Source organism: Heteronotia binoei, chromosome 17 (genome assembly GCF_032191835.1).
Source record: "Heteronotia binoei isolate CCM8104 ecotype False Entrance Well chromosome 17, APGP_CSIRO_Hbin_v1, whole genome shotgun sequence".
Classification (NCBI taxonomy): domain Eukaryota; kingdom Metazoa; phylum Chordata; class Lepidosauria; order Squamata; family Gekkonidae; genus Heteronotia; species Heteronotia binoei.
In genome coordinates, this window is record NC_083239.1 from 30,951,198 (window position 1) to 30,971,355 (window position 20,158).

The 20,158-nt window shown below is 44.2% G+C and overlaps 1 protein-coding gene across 4 annotated transcripts in view; it reads right to left on the reverse strand.

The window, feature by feature from the left end:
* DYRK1B (dual specificity tyrosine phosphorylation regulated kinase 1B) overlaps positions 1-20,158 on the reverse strand; it is a 42,906-nt gene that overhangs the window by 13,518 nt on the left and 9,230 nt on the right. The window contains exons 1-5 of one of the 4 annotated variants that reach the window (XM_060257531.1): positions 17,534-17,554; positions 2,271-2,416; positions 1,610-1,729; positions 971-1,159; positions 426-573 (exon numbers count right to left, since the gene is read on the reverse strand). In XM_060257531.1, coding sequence (XP_060113514.1) covers positions 426-573; positions 971-1,159; positions 1,610-1,729; positions 2,271-2,333 — 520 coding nt within the window. In that variant the 5' untranslated portion in view covers positions 2,334-2,416; positions 17,534-17,554. Of the gene's footprint in view, positions 1-425; positions 574-970; positions 1,160-1,609; positions 1,730-2,270; positions 2,417-10,863; positions 11,121-16,761; positions 16,884-17,533; positions 17,555-20,158 lie in introns of those variants that run through there. The other 3 variants (XM_060257529.1, XM_060257527.1, XM_060257528.1) reach the window with 3 other exon arrangements.

Consider the following 20,158-nt stretch of genomic DNA (forward strand, 5'->3'; position numbering starts at 1 on the left):
GCACTGTAACTCCACACACTCTCTTTGAAAACACCCTTGTGACTCTCTCAAACATTCTTGGATTGCTGAGCATCCAACTGCACTGCTTCCTATAGTCCCTGGGCTTTACAAATGGGTAATTTATGTATCACTATCTTCACGGAGTACACACGTGCCAAGTTATCACCAATTATCTCCCTTAGGTATTTCTGCCAGCGACACCTCACCTCCAACTCAAGTTCTATCCAGCCTTTCATGTAGGCTTCATCCCCTTTCCATCCTCTAGCTTATCTCTATCACACAATGCTCCTCCACATCCATCACCCATCCACCAGACACCTTGTTAATGTTCATCTCACCAGTTCTCCCTAACTCATTCATACACAAGCTGAAAAACACGGCCCCCTCTCCAACAGCAGCCACAGTACTGCTCCCCAGAATCTCACCAATATAGTATTTCATCTCAGTGTCATGCTGGTTCATGAGCTCTAATAGCCGCAACTCAATCTGAGCCTGGCTCAGAAATGCCTTCTTGTTCTTGATTATCTTAATGGCCACCCACTCCTGAGCCTGCTGGTCATAGGCCTTCACCACCTAGTAAGGGGGGAAAATAAGCTGTATCAAAATCATGTTCTCATCTGGTAGTACCATCACATAGTTTTCTAGCGACATAATCACAGGAGAATTACTAAATCAGGACAGCAGGGCACACACACGCTTCTGCAGATCTTGGAGAAAGAAGCACTGCCTGTGATGAAATGGACACTGTAACCTCATTAAAACCATGTGTGTTTGTTCTAAAAAGTAGAAACATTTTAACAAAATTGTAAGTGGCAATATTATTTTGGCTATGGGGCACAGGTACTGATTTGGTGAAGGACATATTTGCTGGTAAATAATCTGCATGCTCTGGCTAACATTTGCAAGAACCTGGAGTATAACTTGTCATGCAGTCTGGGAGAAAATACAGACCCGCCTCCCCATCTCTAACCTGCCCAAAGGATCCCTTGCCAATAAGTGAATCGATTTCATAGCGCTCCAGCCAGCGCTCGCCATTGCGGACGATGTAATCGTAGTTGTCATCATCGTAGCCCTCGTTGTGCACTTTCCGTTCCTTTTTGGTACTGGTGTCTTCGGGTGCAACCTGCAGGGCTCGACGTTTCTTCTTGGCATAATAGACCTGAACAATGAACGGCAGGAATTAAATCCCTGGAGAAAATAAACCTTTTTCTAAAAGACAGGGAGCTACATCTCCTCGCATACTCTGCACAATGGCCAGTGCGCCTCAGGTTAACTCTCCAAGTCATTCCGCTCCTGCCAAAGGCAGGGTGAAGGAGGTAAGGAGTGGTTGCAGGCCATGGTCTGATGGCACACAATGCCCAGCCATGCCAAAACTAAACAGGGTGTTGGTCCAGTTAAGGTCTAGATGAGAAACTGCCTGGGAACCGAAGAAACATAGTTACCATGGAAGAGTGAATATAGATGAATTAAATAAACTAATTAGGAGATGGGGCCATTGATGATGCATCCTGATGAAAACAGACGATTCTGTGACACTGAGAACATCCCCAACTCCCACTATTGGTTACATAATTATCAGAGGCTGCTTTCTATGGACAAAGGGTCTTACCTCATTGATATGCTTGTATGTTTTGATAAGGTCCACAGACAGCTTGCGCAGTGGTGCTGTGGCAGAGTCCCGAAAAGTGAGCGGGATCCTTCTCTGCAGGATAGCCAGGTCCGGCATGATCTATGTGAGACCAGGAAAAAAAAAGGAGGAGGAGAATTAGGGACTTGACCGTGCAGCGTAAATACACACTGGAGCCAAAAACACAAAGGACAACAACTAGGCGGTAACAGTGAACTTGGTAAGCCGTTTTGGCACCTTGCATTACGGTCTTACAACCTTGCTTTCTTCCATGCCACTCCCCCAGCCAGGAACAAATCATTAGCAGAAGACAAGCTAAAGCCAAGATAATCACCCCTGAACATAGCCAGCCTAACACACATACCCCATATATGGTAGCAAAGGTGCTGGCACCTCCCCAGGGGGCTCTGAGGGCTGCCTTAGGTGAATCAGGTCTTATAAGACCGCCTTGGGTGATAATTAAATTTCCCTTCGGCCCAGCAAAGTCTCCCTCTAACAAGCCTTAGCTGCAAACTGGACTCAGGGCTTTGACAGTGAGCTGAAATTCATGCATCGTTTGCTTGTACTGAATGAGGAGAAAGGACTGCAGAATCAAGAGCAGCATCACAAGAAGAAAGAACAGGGCTCTCCCGGTTGTTATTACCTGCTGATGCTCAGCCATGGGCTGAATGCTGGAGAAGGGTGCATGGCTGTGCTGGCTCGACATGATTGTCTCAGTAGGAAGAGAGTGGCCCAGAGAGGCAACCTGGCTGCAGGGCGGCAGCTGGCATTGTGGGTTGCTGCTGCCACCTAGAGGACAATAAAAAAATTCCAGTGAAGTTTCTCGTCACCAAGCCTAAAACGTGTGCCTGACTTCCTAGAAATAGATCTCTGCTTTGACCACAAAACACATTCCAATTTGAGAACAAGAGTCAAGGCTCATGATTTACAGTAGGGGGTGAGGATAAGGCCAGGAACTTAGGTTCTATTCCTGGTTTTTAAGGGTGTGAGAGTATGGCTCAAATTTTCTAAAACAAACCAAAGGCAGACAGCTTCACCCCAGTGATACAAAAGCATCTTATCAATCAAAGGGGCTGCATTTCATGCAGTTATTCATCAGATTAGATACAAAATTTGATTTTGCAACACTGCATGTAGAGTTAAAAGCAGCATGGCACGCTCATAAATGGTAGTATCTCCCAATTCTACATGTTTACTACTTTGAACATCAGGTTTTTAACTATGCAAAATGGTTGGTTATCACTGAAAACTTGCTTTGAGGGAAGGGGGGGGGGGTGTCTATCATAGCCACGAAGCAAATGCCAGGTCCCCAAATATTTCCCCAGGCCCATGAGTACATACTGAACAGCAGCTTTCATTGATGAGCAGGGACAGCTAGAAATGGATAAAGCACTGAGATCAAGGAACAGTAAGGAGAGGGGAGGAAAGACTGTGGAAGATTCCCAGCATCAGCCATATGCTGTCCTCGCTAAAGGACAGCTCTCAACTTCTGAACATTTTGAAGTGTAAAGACAATTTTCTCCCTATTTTTTTTAATATGCAGCAGCAATGCATATTTCACATGCATACATTTATCACTAATATACAGGAGTCCAAAGGAACAGGGAGGGATGTTGTGTGGCAAGAAGACATATGTAGGGAAGAACTTTGATTACAGAAATATCAGGCAGTAGTAGGGGTAATTGGTAGAGAAGTTGGCCAAGGTACACACACATCTGTGCGCCACAGAATGCCAAGTGGGGATTTTTGGAAGTGAAGCCGGTCCAGACTGCAGGAATGTTATTATCCAGCCACACCTCAATGCTACACATAAGGTCTCTCTTTTTTAATGTAGCTGAAGAGAGGGACAGCCTCAAAGCTCAGCAGGGAGTCAATACTGGCACCAGTCCTGGCATTGCCTTAAATCTCCCGGCTGTGGGGTCTCTTCTTTCTCTCTCTCGCCCAAGAAACAAACACCAAAAAGCAATACTATGAACACAACGAAACAAGGCCTCATTTTCTCATGTGTAGGGAAGTAGCCAAAATATCAATTCTGAGCTACTGACAAGATTTGTAAGGACCCCAGTAGAGGACTTGGTGATGGTGTTGAAAGGGGTCAGGGAAATGGTGCCAAGTGGTAGACAGGCTTGAAACAACAAAATAAATGTCTCTTGCACATTTCCCAACCTGCACAGAAACTCCTGTACAAATAACAGCATGTTCCAGAGGCATACTCTCAGCAGTCAGAGGACTCTGGAATGTTAGCCTAGGTATGAACACATGCCAGGTTGGACAATTCTACATAACATTAGAAAGCTGTCTCTTCCCCTTTCTCTGCAGAGGCTGAACGGCACAGCACATGCTTAGCAAGCAGAAGGTCCCAGTAGGTTCAATCCCTGGCATCTTCAGTTAAAAGAAACAGGCAATAGGTGATGGGAAAGACCTCTGCCTGAGACGCTGGAGAGCTGCTGCCAGTTCGAGTAGACAACATTGACCTTGATGAACCAATGTTCTTATTCAGTATAAGGTAACTTCATGAGATCTCCACAAAGGTCTGGCAGTTTAATTCTCACGTTATACAATCTCTTCCTCACTGAGCCCTGGGCATGGGATTCCTGATGCCACTCCTTTTTGAATAGCTCCAGCCTCAAGCTCAGCAGCATGGGAATCATGACAGAATCAAAAGCATGCAATTCCTCTGCCCTGTTTGCCTGCAGAGCCTGGAAAGGCAGGGTTTCCCCCCCCCTCTTACTCTCTGCTCATGCGGCTTCTCTCCTTCCTCAAAGCAGCAGCAGAGGAGGAAGATTCAGACTCCTAATATGCAGCACTAAGAGGAAAACATCCCTGGCACACCACTGCAGCCTCACTATGCACAACAGGGGTCATTGCTTCTGGAGCTGCTGCTGACCTGGGGGCTCATGCAAAACAGCTTCCTCAGCTTGTGTGAGCAGTACAGAACACTATCAGGAATGTGAGGAGGAGTCTCTTTCTAGGCTAGCTATGCTTGTTTTAATCACTGAGGGCAAGGTACAGCTTAAACTGGACCCTGACAACCACAGGGACATACAGAAAGGTTAAGACACACTGAGCAAAGCCCTACATTGCTCTTTGGCAATCACTTGTGGGCTTCACAGGTAAAAGTTGGTGCACACTGGCCTCATGCACAGGTCAGATAGAAATGAATGGGAGCTGTGCAAGAGTACAGAAGCAGTTCTGCACAGCAGTTGTGTGGTTGTGTCCTTATGCTGCATACATTCAGTCAAATATCCAAGTACAAGAAAACTTCCTTAACTCTTCAACTGACAAAGATATACGGTAAAACCCTCTTATAGTTTGCAATTGGGGCCCAAGTTCTGTTGTCCCATACATGTATCAAAGAACATTTCTGCATATTTTTAAACAAATCCTGATTATTTTTTTTCTCCAAAGATGGCAGTCAGTCAATGGCAGCTTTTGGGTCATATCTGACTTTGTAAAAGACCAAACTCTTTATCACTGGGAACCACAGAGTAACTTCTGAGATGCCATCAAGCACTGTCCTGCATTTTCAATCCTACCTATAAAGGGTATAAGCTTTTTTTAAAGTTAAAAAAGGAAGCTGAGATTTCTCAGGACAATGAATCCTGCAGCATGTACCAAACTGTGCTACAGCAAGATTAGCACAGTCTTGCTGGCAGGTCCATAACTATGGTGGGGCCCAGATGATCCTGGCCCCTCCACCCTGAACTCTCCTGGAAAGCACCTGCCCCCCCCCCACTTGCAGCCACTGCCATTTCCTTGCACTTTGCACTGCCACTCACTGCAGCTGAGAGGACCTCTCCTCCCTGCCTCAAGCTTGCTCAGCTTCCTTGCCTGGGCAGCCATCCAGGCCAGGGCAGAAAAACCATGCAGGCATCAACTGTCCACACTGATTCCCACACTGAGCAAGCTTGAGGACCTGCTAGGACCTCTACTTTCCAGCATGTCTGCAATTGGGGGGGGGAGGGGGGGAAAGCCTCAAAATGGAGCTGTCCCACCCCTCCCCCGTTATCCGCACATTATTTTTGTCCCATAGGAGGCAGCCCCTCTCCATCAGCCCCATTTAATGGCCAGAACAAGCTCCTGCAGATGCTTCCCCGCTCTGAGCTGTGTTAAGTCTTGGTGGAAAACTGACTGGCAGACCCAGTGCCCTTCCAGAGGGAGGGAAGGCCTCTTCATCCTCCCTTCCCCATGGCCCCCTGGTCTGCTGCATTCTGGGAACAGCACTGGCTTTCCCCAAGTCAAGCATCCCCTGCAACAATGCCCAAAGCATGACAGTACTCAGACAGGGATGGAACACGTGTGAATGTGCAGACACAGATGGGTGTGGACAGGGATTTCCATGTTGGGTTCCTCTTCCTGTCCCTCGCTCTCAGAAGTGCAGAGTGGTATGGGTAAGTTTTCACCTCGCTCAAACATAAATAGTCACTATGTGCCCCACTAAATTTGAAATCCTGGCTACAGCCCTGCTTGCTGTTAAATGAAGAGAAGAAACTTATTGTGAAATCTGCACAGATAATTCCCAGACTCTGACCCTAAGAATGAGAATCCAATACCAGACTTTGCAGAGAGGAGCAGGTCCTACACTCCATGTTCCCACTGAGTTCCAAGGGTCATGTGGCAAGCAGCAGGGGCCCTCTGCCCCAGGCATTCAGGCAAGATGATGTTTAAGCCATGCCTGGAGGGCGTCCCTTGGTTTCCATCTGTACAAAGGAATGGCTTTTCCTACTGAAGTGAACAGCAAAGTCAAACACTGAGCTTGGAAACTCTATTGCAGGAGAGACAAACTCAAGTATTCCCTCCACTCACTGGATGGTCCAGTCTCCAAGTGATCGGATTATCCTGAGGAATTCTAATATATCTATGTGCATAGTGTGTTCAGAGGTTAACAATACACTCCATGGGAGCCAATAAAATCAGAGAAAACTCTCAACAAACATCCTACCCTTTACAAATTAGGCACTTCTGTAGCAGAGACTATAAATTAAAAGCATTTTGCAAATTAAATGCCATATAAATCATAAATAGTAATAGCAGTAATATTTTAAAATTCTTTTTATTATTTAGATCCTGCCAAAGGACTGATCAAGTCCCACATCTGCTTAAGCTCCAGCAAGGCTGCAGAATCAAGAGGCTCCTGAATCATTCACTGGAATAGTGACAGTTAACAATCAAAAACAAAAATGGGAAGTTCAACTGTAGCTTTTAAAGGTGGCTGCAAGCAACATAAGCCAATCACGTTAATTTTAGCCAGCAGACAAAACCAGCAGACTTGGGCCAATTCACACATCAGCCAAACATGTAGATTTTACATTCAGCAGGGTACATTAATCCCTTACACATACTATTTGTTGAAATTTTTTTACCCTACCAACTCATGGTATAGTCGCAGTCACAGAACCTTTATTGGTATAACAACAACAGTATCAAATAATCAAGGAAGAACTCATGGTATAATACATATAAAAAAGCACCTCCTCTAAGAATTTGCCTGGGATTAATGTCAAGGTAAAAGGTAAGGGTAGTCCACTGTGTAAGCACCAGTCGTTTCTGACTCTGGGGTGACATTACGTCACGATGTTTTCATGGCAGACTTTTTACGGGAGTGGTTTGCCATTGACTTCCCCAGTCATCTATACTTTACCCCAGCAAGCTGGGTACTCATTTTACCCACCTCAGAAGGATGGAAGGCTGAGTCAACCTTGAGCCAGTTACCTGAACCCAGCTTCCACCAGGATTGGACTCAGGTCATGAGCAGAGCTTGGACTGCAGTACTGCAGCTTACCACTCTGTGCCACACAGCTCTGAGATCACTGTACTAAACTTCAAATAAGAATAATAATTAAGTGCCATCAAGTTACAATGGACTTACGGTAAACCCATAAAGTTTCACCTCATCAAGTTTTCAGGGCAAGAGATGAACAGAGGTGGCTTGCCAGAGCACTGAGCTTGCAGACCTATTATCTCTCAGACACTCCATTCATAAATGTCCCTCCTCCACCAAATTTCAAGTCTACTCCTTTATTATCCTAAACTGTTGCTATCACAATTTCCATTTTATTAGGCAGCCAACACTAATTTATCTGTGGAAGTACGTGCCAAGCAGCCACGTTAATACAAAGCTTACTATAAAAAAAGGAAACAGAATGAAGAGGAGCAAGGCTGAAAGTTTATTGGGGTCTATGTAGGCTCCTCTGGATTGTGCTTCCAAGTATTCGGGCCAAGAGGTAATACTGGCCTAACTCAGACTAGCAGAGGTAGCTTTACTCAATTTATATTCCGGCATACCAAGAAAGTCTCAGAATAGCTTGCATTTTTATCCTCACAAGAAAATATGTAATATTTGGTTCGGATTAGCCATGGCTAGCTGCAATAAGAATGAATCAAAGGGCTTGTGCCCTTCCTCCTGCCCCTTGTGTGCATCCAGATAAATTAGATTTCTGCTCTGAGGCAAATCACAGTTTGCTGTTGGGGGCATTGATCCTGGTAAGCTCATTCAAGTAGCAAAAGACTGTTAATTCTGAACCAAGGTTAAGAAAACAGGTCACCCAAGGCTACAAAGTTGGCTTTATGGCTGAACAGGGATTTGAACCTGGAGCTCTCAAAACTCTAGCCACTAGATCTTATTGGCTGTCCATTTCATGATAGAGGCAGTCCACCTCTATGGAACTTGCATCTTTCATGCAAGACCTATATAACACTGTGGGAGCATTCAGAAGATGGGTTTTGGAAGCATCAAAAACTTGCCACTAGTTACAAGCTTTACTTCCACAGCGCTCTTCTCCATTGTACTTCACTGCTAGGGAAAGTCAACTTTTCTAGAAATACTGGCATTACTGACCTAGACAATCCTTTTTTTAGGCATAAAATGCAATTTTATTATCTCTACTGGTACCTCAGCAACCACCACACTATTCTTAGCTGTAGAAGGGACGTGTTACAGTGGCTGGAATGGGATACAGTGGAAGACAGGCCAAGGGAACTAACGGTTTCTATTCCTAGCTTGGCTATGCTGAGGCACAAAACCCAGTACTGACTTGGCAAGAACAGCACCTGCTTAGGTCCAAGTGCATCCAATTCCTGGCAACACAGCACCCCTATAGCACCAAGTGCACTGTGGTAGCATGTTTATTAGGACTAATCAAACAAAGAAAGGTTTTTTGAAGCTGTGCTTCTGCCATGTACAAGCCAACTGGCTGAGTGTAAATTCTGGCCAGGGAAGGGCAGTCATATCATCCAAGAGCTTGCTTAACAAGAGGAAGCTAGAGAAAGACAATCCTTCTACACAAACGTAAAATGGGTACAATGAAAGATAATCCAGGCTCTTACAAGTATGTAAAATGATAAGCCTTCACTCAGAAGCATAGATTGGAAAGTCTTGTTAGACTCACCCCAGCTCTGGAGGTTTCACAAGACTGTTATTACTGTGAAGATCTACAACTTTCCTCTTTAAAGCACCTCTTAATTTTCAACAGTACAGCAGCCCCATGGTGTAGAGTGGTAAAGCTGCAGTACTGCAGTCCTAAACTCTACTCATGACCTGAGTTCAATCCCAGTGGAAGCTGGGTTCAAGTAGCCAGCTCAAGGTTGACTCAGCCTTCCATCCTTCCGAGGTGGGTAAAATGAGTACCCAGCTTGCTGGGGGGAAAGTGTAGATGACTTGGGAAGGCAATGGCAAACTACCCCATAAAAAGTCTGCTGTAAAAACGTCATGATGCAATGTCACCCAGAGTTGGAAACGACTGGTGCTTTACCTTTTTTAATTTTCAACGTAGCAACCAAAAGCCTCTTAACAGAATTCAACCAGAGCTGGGCATGATTTGTCAGTTTGTCTTACAAAATGCAGAGTTCCAGAGTTTAGCATCCATTGTTTAAAATCAGGTTTGAAGCACAATGCTCAGCAACAAAGCTCGGAAAAGGTGCGGGCAATATCCAACACGTTCTTTGGAGGAAGGGCCTCTACTTTGCAATTTGGATGCCTAAAACTTCTCGTCATTTGCCCCCATTCACCACACCCTTCTCATCTTTCATTCCCTAGCCCTGCCCCAAAATTCCAAATTTCTTGAAAGCCATTTGGAATCTCAAAAATAGAATTATGTAAATAAGTGCACATTTTGCACAATGTATTCTGACCTGGAATCCCTATGCCACAAAATAAATGCATATATATGGAGATAACTGAATCATATATATATGGAGATAACTGAATCATAAAAAAGAGAGGTTGCATTCTCCCAGCTTGACAAATGTCACAGTTCCTGTGTAGTTCTCAAGTTTTTCACCAAAGTCAGACCCAACTTTTAGATCTTCTGCATTTATAAAGAAAGAACTGCTACTTAATTCAAAGTTATTTCCTCCTTTACTTGTAGGAAAAACAAGAGCATCTACCAATATCTTGTGTTAATACAAAAAACTTTCCCCCCAACTAGCATTTTTCTCACACAAGGACTGGCTTGTACAGTAATATTTTCTGGACATCCAGGTATGTTAAAAATACCACAAACTATATTAACCCAGAGAAATTATGGAAGAGCATTTCTATTGCATGCATGGGATAAATCATCGAAGGCAAATGCCAAATCCATAAACAACCACAGCTGGTTCCTTAGAGGCTAAACACAGTTCTTTAACCATGAGGGGTTCAAAGATCACAAAAAGCACAAATGGGCCAAAGGAGTTGGGTGCTCCTTACCACACACTTTTTTGTCACAATGGTAAATTATAAGCGTATCCCTATGATGCATGTGGGTTCACTCTTTGAAATTCCTACTAACGCAGTCATCTTGGTTCCCTGCTATGGCCCTAGAAGAAATAAACCCTGACTTTTTAAAGCCTTCCTCTCACTATGCTGAAGACATAACATATCTTGCATTTCCTAGTGAGGCTGCGCTCCTTCTACTAAAAACCTCCTCACTCAAAATCCTAGATTTATTGGTCTTCTCCTGATACTCTAAGTTCTGACACATGCTTCATTTTATATCCACCATGACACCACTAACATTAGAGATTCTTCTCAAATCTCAGACACTAACCTCCCTCTCTCAGTCAAGAGACTGAGGACTTCATATTTCTTGCCATTAACGCTCCCCAAATTTTTCTCCCTCCCCTTGTTATGAAAGTAGGCAAGTAACATGCTCCTCAGATCCATACAAGCTGTTCCTGTTCCTTGACTCCACAGGTTCAAACAAAGATCCTTCTTGATTGATAAGCAGCACCCACCCTTTTGCTGTGGCTCCTACCTGTGACCATCTTCCTGTTGTAGCAGGCTGAGGGCAGAAAGCAGGAAGGCTCTTGACGGGCCCAGTGAGTTTGTAATGTCAGCAGCATTGTGTCAGGAAGTGTCTCGGTGCTGGAGGGGATCACCATGGAAAGACCATTCCTAACCAACTACACACAATCCACTCATGTTCCACACCATGGAGACCTCTTCACTCAAGGCCCACTGCTTGCCCAAGCAAACAGCTCCACAGGCAGACTTTCAGACTGTAACTTGCCAGGTTGTGCTCCTGAGAGACCAAGTCTGAAAGCCACAATGAGCTAAACCAGAAGGCTGTGCTACACAGCTGTCACTGCAAGAGGCTATGGAAGGTCAGCAGGCGTGTGGAATGCTCTCTTGGCTGGATCAAAGCAAACAGCTGGTTTCGTGCCACAGCCAAGTGGAAACTGATCAGAGGAACAGCTGACAAAAGTTTTCTAAAGACAGGCCAGAGAAATCACTAAGGATAAGGCTGAGAGATGCCAGTTTCTACCTGTTCTTTTCTAAGTAACTTTAGTTCAAGGAAGTCATTTGCCTCCTTGAACTTTTCCAATGGAATGAACTCATTAGTGCTGGTATCTGAAAATCTGAATGGTCCCTGAACAAGCTGTTTCAGTTGAATCCTGAGAGACAGAGGAAGCTCTGTACACACAAAAAGATTAAAATGTTTTGTAGAAGCAACTACTAATTTTTCTTAAAGCAAGCAAAGCTTGCAATTTCAATACTTTTTTTTAAAATTACATTTATTCCAATCACAAACTTGGGGACAAGAAGGGAGGAAGTGTTTAGGATTAAATTCCAGAATTATTTTTCCTAAACGAGTAACTGATAGCTATAGATAATTTTTGAGAAATTAGGGGTGAGATAGGGTGGGGAAGACATCAAATCATTGAATGACTTCTAAAATAAGTTTTTAAAAATAAAGCCTGCTTCTCTGCAAGACAGAAATGCTATACTGCAATGGAACCCACCCTCCAAAAACAATTAGCCTCTCTAAATACCAAAAAGAGGAATTTAGGTTTGTTCTTAAACCTGTACAGGTCACAGTACTCTTCTAGAACCAAGTTCCTGGTTCCAGCCCCACCCAAAAATCAGCCAGCTGGCCCTTCCTGTAAGCATCCAAGTTGAGATGGCTTCCATCCCTATGAAAATCCCTCTTAATTTTTTTTATAATCCAGAATAAAAAAAAATTCTGCAGGTAGCCCCAGGTCATTGGTAGCTCCAGCCGCAAGTCTACATCAGTGGGAGATGGCATCAAGATCTCTTCACACCAAAACTGTACTTGTTACAAATTTGTGCTAATGGTTCAGGGTCCCAATGACCAGATTGGCAAGAACTTCAAGGTCAAACTAGGTATGTTGGATATGATCCACCTGTCTTCGATCCATGTCTATACCAGAGGGTCTGTATATTAATACCACCAAAAGAGAGTTATATGGGCAACGAGAAATCAAGCAACAAGGTGCAAGGGTTACCTCTTCTTGGCCACACACTCAATTTTTGTTTTAAAAAATTACCCCGCCTGATTTAGACATGAGTGGACACATAACACAAACACAGGGGGGCCCCAACTTCTCACACTGGTTTGGTCTCCACATCTCTTGCTTAGCCCAAACATTCTTCAGGATGCAATGGAAAGCTTAGAAAAAGCTAAAGCAGACACATGTATCAGAACAAAATAAATGTATTTGCCTAATTTATTCTTATCAGATTCCCCTCTTTTGTCTGTTTAATTTTTTTCCTCCTCTCTAGCAGTACACTTCCAGAACAAAGCTGAGGTCACACCAGACTATTTCCTATGAGAAATCTATTGAATTCAGCATGGTGAAAACTCTCCAGCAGTTAACCATGAACCACTTAGGTATTTTAGCTCACACATCTCCCTGTAACAAAAACCACCTTGGGAGCCCTGTTGCTCCAGTGGTCAAGAAGAGACAAGTAGTGATGGCAGATGGTACTTCTAGATTCTGATGGTCAAGCAGTTCACTGAGGTGCTGCCCAAATGCTTGATACAAATAATGCTGAGAGATGCAAGGCTCCACTGAACTCTGGCCCACAGAAAGAGATGAGCAGAGATGCTAGCCCAGCTAACCAGGTCAATTTACATATCCCATGAATCTAATATAAGATATAAAATGACAGGTAGCAGAGGTTTTGGTTAGCTTCTTCATGAAATCTAATTATTTCAGTTACAGTGCTGGGGGGGGGGGATGATCCTCACAATGGTTTGTATCAATAACTGAGTTACACTGTATGACTCCAAGCTGGACCCAATTCTCAAGTCTTGTGAGCTGACTCCACCTTACTAGAGATTAGCAGTCCTCTTTTTGAGATGAGTTATACTGAAGACCATCACAGTACGGGACTGATGGCTGAGCGTCCGGGAAAAGGTGGGCTTAAAAAAAACAATTTAAACAAACAGTAAAATGAATGAATGGAAACTGAAGACACATGAGCAAGTTCACACAAACCCACCACAAGAGACAAATTTCAAGGCACACACCACTCTGTAATTCAGCATGCACAAAGACAGGTATGTCTGCTTAACCTGAGACAAAACTAACAACTGTAGTGTTTGAGAATTCCAATGATGGATGTCAGATCAGGCCTTCTTCCTAGAGCCACCTGCTCCCTCCCAACTCAGACTGTCCCTTATTAATTTGGCAATATACACTAACCTCTGGTCCGGTCCCAACACCATTCCTCCAGGATAAGTCTTATCAAGATGTCCTGCCCCCAATAGACTCCTCAAGGCAGAGGGAAGGGAATTTCTCAGGGAATTTCTCACCCACCAGATTCCAGAGCCCATGAGGGTAGCTGGTAAATATAACTCTTTGTATATTGCTGTACATTCTTTGGTTGTAACAGAGAAAGGGTGTTGGACATATGTATGAAAAATGTGTACATGCATACTTCCAAAGATGCCATCAGTTCCACTTGGGGAAATGTATACAGAGGGAGAGGCGGCCAGTTCAAATATAATACTGGTCATAACAACAGAATCTCAGGAATCAAAATCAGAAGAGATCTCTTAAGACATCTAGTTCAATCTTTGATTTTGAAAGATGTCGCATGCCCTCAAGCTTCCCACCCTGGTTTTTAACCTCAGAAACCTTCAAAGAAGATCCCAAAGCTTCTCCATGAAGATTATTTCACTACTGAACTGCTCTTTCAGTAAGTATGCTTAAATAAACGGTAATGTGTTTTTTAAACAAGTTCAACCTAGAGTGAATATGGTGAACACTGAATTTTTAATTAATTCTGTGTAAAGACCCACTTTGAACTTCTGACTAGGGCTATTGTTATGCTAAAAATCTGATGCTTTAGTACTTATATAATCTAATGTTTGGATTTATAAAAAGTAACCAAGAAGTGCCCTGACTAGCCCAATCTCATCAGATCTCAGAAACTAAGCAGGGTCAGTACTTGGATGGGAGACCACTAAGGAAGTGAAGGTTGCTATGCAAAGCCAGGCAATGGCAAACCAACCATTGATTTCTTTCACCTTGAAATCCCTACAGGGTTGGCATAAGTTGGCTGAGAACCGACAGCACTTTCCACCCCCACCCCCCACAAAGCAACATCCCTCCTTCAGACTACTCTCTGGAGTGAATGCTGGGTCTACGGTACTCGTGATGAGCAGTCTGAAAGAGATTTTCAACTCTGACATGTCCCATAGTCTGTTTCACCCTCTGGATTCCTTAGGCTTTTCCTTACAACTAGCCTCCTAAACTTTCTTCCATGTGACAGCACTGTTTTAACTTCTGAATCTAGCTGCTCTGGTAACCAAAATTTGAAGGTTTCCTTCAGCCTAAGCAGCCTTCCTCCAATGTAAATGACTTTTCTTCCAACAAAATATCAAATCAGGCTCTACCAGTGCCCAGTAGAACAATACTATTAATTTCCAATGCAACAAGTTTCTCCTTACTTGTCCCAACTACGGAAGTTGCATATCATTGCTCCAAAGATTTCTTCGAGACCAAGACTGGATGAAGTCTTTCTACAGTTAACCCTAAAGTGCTCCAGCAGTTTCAGGCAACACAGGTTTAATTCACCTCTGCCATGTGGATTTGAAAGTTACACATAACAATACTCAAAATGGCTTGTGTCCTTCCAGTTTTGAACACTTTACATATTCAAATTGTTTCTTTGATATTCCATCCAGATTCTGGTGCCTGGAAGGATCTTCTGGTTCCCAAAACACTGTTTGTGGACCACAAAATGGAAGGAGACCATATTTTTGTCACTGGCTTCCATGACTACACTATCCATGCTGCAGTAGTCTTTACTTGCTGCATTTCCCAGTGGGATCTGGAAGATGTGCTTCCAAACTACAAACATCCAACAGCTGAAGCCTGGAAGAGAATATCTCTGCCTCCTCCTGTGTTCTTTTACTGAGCCACAGGTCCTCCCCTAGAACTTCTTTAATATGGAAGCTTGTTTCTTGAGAAGTTTCAGAAAGTGAAAATTGACCTCCAAAGCTTAAAATGCTGCTGCAAAGGTCTTAGTGATCTTGGAGAAGAATTCAAGTTCCATCTTGCATGCATTGAATTTCCCACACAGCAAACCAATTTGAGCTGGTACCATGCTGTCCAGGGCGAATTCTGCTGCTGCCTTGAACCTTTATAAGTGTACACAAGATTCCTAACAATATTCCAGGTAGCCAGAATTTCTGTAGCTGAATATATTACCACAGCCCTGAAGGCAAGGAGTACACAAATTCTCTAGTATGCTATCTGGACCTTCAATGTGTTGGCCCCTTTCATCTACTTCTGATGCACTGCAGAGAGTTCTATGTGACTCACACAAGTGACTCAAACCACTCAATTTGCAGGGTAAAGTAAGAATCCCTGTTTAAAGAGATGACTTCCCACCATGAAATTTTGAAGAGGCCCTCTTATTCTTGCAAATTCTCCTTGTCCTATGTGATCATCTCTTGAGGAAGGAAGATGCTGCCATCTTGTCTACGAGAGCTGGAAATAGAAAGAAAGAAGCCCACCTCTGGCCCCTGCCCAATCCTCCCAAGTACTTCTGTTCTCCATCTCTCTTATCTACCATCAAAAATCCCTCTGGGAGAATTCTTGCTAATTGTCCATTTGCTGATACATGTTTGCCAGCCTGGTGCCTGTTGCTATGGCAGGAATATACTCACTGGATCAGCCCTGTCCAAGGTCCTGTCTCATGTGGATGCCCTGTCCCACACTGAAACTAGAACATGCCGGGTGGGAGCAGGTTAAAATCTACATCTATGCTCTGCATGGCCTGCTGCGTTGGTCCTCTCAGCTGCAATCCCAAAAGGGGGATGGGCAGAAGCTTAGTGCTATGTTAAATGCATGCAGGCTGGAAGGGAGGGGCTCACATAAAGCAGTCAGAGGCTCTTGAAATCAGAGGCTGACCAGCTAGAGCTAGGTCTCCCTACTAGGCCTCTGAAGAGCAAGGACAGGACAGGAATATTCACTAGTGTAGCTTGAAATATAGCATAGCTGGGTTCATGCAACAAGGCAATTTCCTCAAGTAATCAAGAGCCACAAAAACGTATAATCAAAGGGACAACTGATTTAAAAACCAAGCGAACAACAGTACCAATGGTGGTCTTGAGAGACAAGAAGTGGATGCTGAGAGGAGCTAAGTGACTGCAGTGTACACTAACACACACATGAAGCGGCTTTATACCAAGTCAGTCTACTGGTCTATCAAGGTCACTACTGTCTGCTCCGACTGGCAGCGGCTCTCCAGGGTCTTAGGCAGAGTTCCTTCCCGTCACCTTCTACCTAACCCTTTTAACTGGAGATGCCAGGAACTGAACCTGGGACCTTCTGTATGCAAAGCAGATGCTGTACTACTGAACCACGGCCCCACCCCTGAAAGAACCCAAACTTACAATTTCAGACTTTCGTGGGGCTGCCCCATGATTTCTGAACGTTTCAGCATTGCCACAGCTCAGCCACTGCCAACGGCTTCACAGTCCTACTTCGATGTAACCATACAGTAACGAAACAGTCAGTCCCTACCCAAGGAGAATTCACAACCAGCTTTTCTAAGCTGCATGCATCCCTTGCCAGAGTAGCTTCTTGCTATGCAAAAGGGGGGGGGGAATGCAGATTGGGGAGGGGTCAGGAAGGAGGGGGCATGTTACTAGCTCTCTTTGCAGCGGAGTAGAAATTAGCCAAAAAGCTGTATTTCTAGCATGCAGGGCTACCTAGGGGAGTTTCTGTCTGTCAGCCCACCCTGGCAATGTACGTCATTGGCACAGGTCCAAGCCTGCACTCTGCTTCCAGGCCACAGGCTACACATTAACCCTCTGCTTGGTCCCTGTTCTGCCCTGCAGATTTCCACCAGGCAGCAAATTCAATCCCCGCCTCTTCACTCGCTTCTGTGCAGTGGTGCCTCTGCCATGGCAACAAGCTTTTCATTGGACGACTGAAGCGCCTGGGCAGCCAATGGGAAGGGAGGCTGTGTTGCTAGGTTCTCCGGGATGCAATGGGCTGATCATGCCCAAACAAAGCAAGAAAGAGGAGAAGGCGAGAGTCTCCAAAAATACCTCCGTAAAAGAACTGGCTCTCCTTCCAGGAATAGGGGCTAGAAATAACCTGCTAAGGGAGACCCAGCAACAACAGGGCTCATGCTGCTGGCAACATGCCACAGCCACTCACCAAAGCCGTGATCTCTCCCGCTCTGTGACTCTCAGAGCCAGCTGGGTACAAAACTCTCCCTGTCCAGAATTCCAACAGCCGCTTGTGTTGCATTTCATACTGGTCTCCATCCTCCGACGTTAACAGCAAGACTAACCATTTAAAAAAAATGAGAGAGAGAGAAAGCAAAGCAAGCTACCTCTCTTGGTTACAAAACCCTAGCCACGCCTGCCTTCTTGTGCCATCGTATACAGCACCCTTTCAGCGGAAACGTGCTGCCACAGCTTTGGCAGAACAGACATTCAAGAGACTTCCACAGATATAACGAAAGTACTGGAGGAGGGGAAAAAAAAAAAGGCTGGATCTCCACCCACAAGTCAGCTGGTCCTGCACCACTGAACCGTCAGAAAAGCTGCCCTACATCCCAGAGACTTAAGGCTCTATCCAAAGTCCACTGGAGTTAGCTGGGAGCTCTTTTCATTTGTCAAGATTTGGTACCTGTTACTGTGTGCTCTAAGGCTGTATTAGCTTTGCGTTTATTTTTGCCAGAACAGTTCATTTCTTCCCCTAATCCATTCTCTGGTTAGAAGCATTACATACTTAGAAATCCAACTCAAACCACTGATGGCACAGAAATACCTCAGCAACATCCAGCAAATACAATCTTAGCTATGACCCTCAGAAATGCGCTCCTAAAAACTTAGGGCAACAAACAAAACCCATGCAAGAACTCCTAAGGGCATAATAGACATATGTGGAAGCGTGCCAACTACTTGCCTGCCTTTAACCAAAAACACATGATTTATTTCAGAATGCCACTCAGGTCATTATCAGCTTGGGAGCTTTCACCTTCCAACAAGAAACACTGACTGACATCTTGGTTGACAATACTTCTCTCCTTCTTTTGGAAGTAAACTATTCCATGCTCTGCAGGAGCTCTTTCCCTCACTGCAACTTAATGATCAGGGGCATAAATCAAACCTGGCAATCAGAAAAGACCAGCCATGGTCATAACCTGTTCTAGCAATTAAAGGCAACTGAATCCAGCTTTTTGCAGAACTGTACCAATGGTAAAAATGCAACAACGAAGCACCACGTTCAGCTTCAGTTTCAAGCCATTAGTGCAAATAAAATATACACAGCACCTTCACATTTACATTGTCTGGTAAGAACTGAAAAGCAATGACCACGGTCATGAAGATATAAGGAACCTTAAAAAATTAATATCGTCAAAACTATACAATACAAAATATGTCAAACTTGAGAGGGATTTAAATGAAAGGGCAAAGGAAAAGAGATAAAATCTAGTGAAGTATAGCATTGCAAAAATGTGAAGAAAGGCCAGCCAGGAGAACAATGGAGGAGGACCAAAGTCAGAAAAGTCAAGCTTTGCCCATAAGTAATTCTCAAGGATTTCACTGGAATGTACCTTCTAAAGGTTTCAAGATAGCAGTCTAGTGTTGAAATCCTCAGCATGCATCCCTTGATGCCAGTTTCCAACAGTGCCTACGAGACACATTTCCAAGTAAGTACAAAGGTTAAGATATACAGATATGATCCAGGAAACAGTCATGCACAATGCTTGGGAAGGTGATCTCAGCAAACTTCAGGATCAGCAGCACTTCAAACCAGACAGAGGGGAAAAAAAGTGTTTACAGAGCAACCAAGATAAATGTTGCCCTCCATGACATGGAGAAATTATACAGCAGCAGATGCACTGTAAAGGAAAACACAAGTTCAGAATTACATCCAGCTTTTCTACTGAATTACATGTAAGGCAAAATCTCACACAAATTCATAGAACTTGGGACTGAGGTAGGAGGAAGAGCATGTAACAGATTGTGACAGACATACAGATGGCACAGATTAATCTACTAGCCATGTCTGGGTGTGAAAGCTGCTGCTTTGGTGCAGAGGCCTCAACCAATGACCCATCCAGCCAAGTACTGTTTCCAGTAGCAATCAGATCGGACGCTGCACTGTTTTAACAGCCCAGGACACCAGCAGAGCATTCAGTTTCACTCCCAAGCTTTGGGCAGTTTCACTCATTGTACTACAGGCACAGATGCAATTAACATCCCTCATCAGATATGTCAATTTTCCATTAAGCTGTCTCACCCATTTCAGCTTAGTTATACCACTGACCACTATGACACTTGGTGTACATATATGAAAATATGAACATATGAAGCTGCCTTATACTGAATCAGACCCCTGGTCCATCAAAGTCAGTATTGTCTTCTCAGACTGGCAGCGGCTCTCCAGGGTCTCAAGCTGAGGTTTTTCACACCTATTTGCCTGGACCCTTTTTTTGGAGATGCCGGGAATTGAACCTGGGACCTTCTGCTTCCCAAGCAGATGCTCTACCACTGAGCCACGGTTCCTCCCCTAAGTGCCACATGCTGTGCACTGTGGAAGTTAAAACACACACACACAAACCAAACTTGCTTGGGGCTCTCCAGGTTTAGCATTATATGGGCTGATTTCATGCTATATTCACTTTTCTTACTTTGACTTTTTGAGGAGCTCTGATCTTTTAAAACTTTACTCATATCACGCAGCTTCATATGTCAACCACTTCTAACATGTAAAGAGAACAGAACAACATGTAATAACCAAGATGTGGTTACAACAGTTATCATGGGT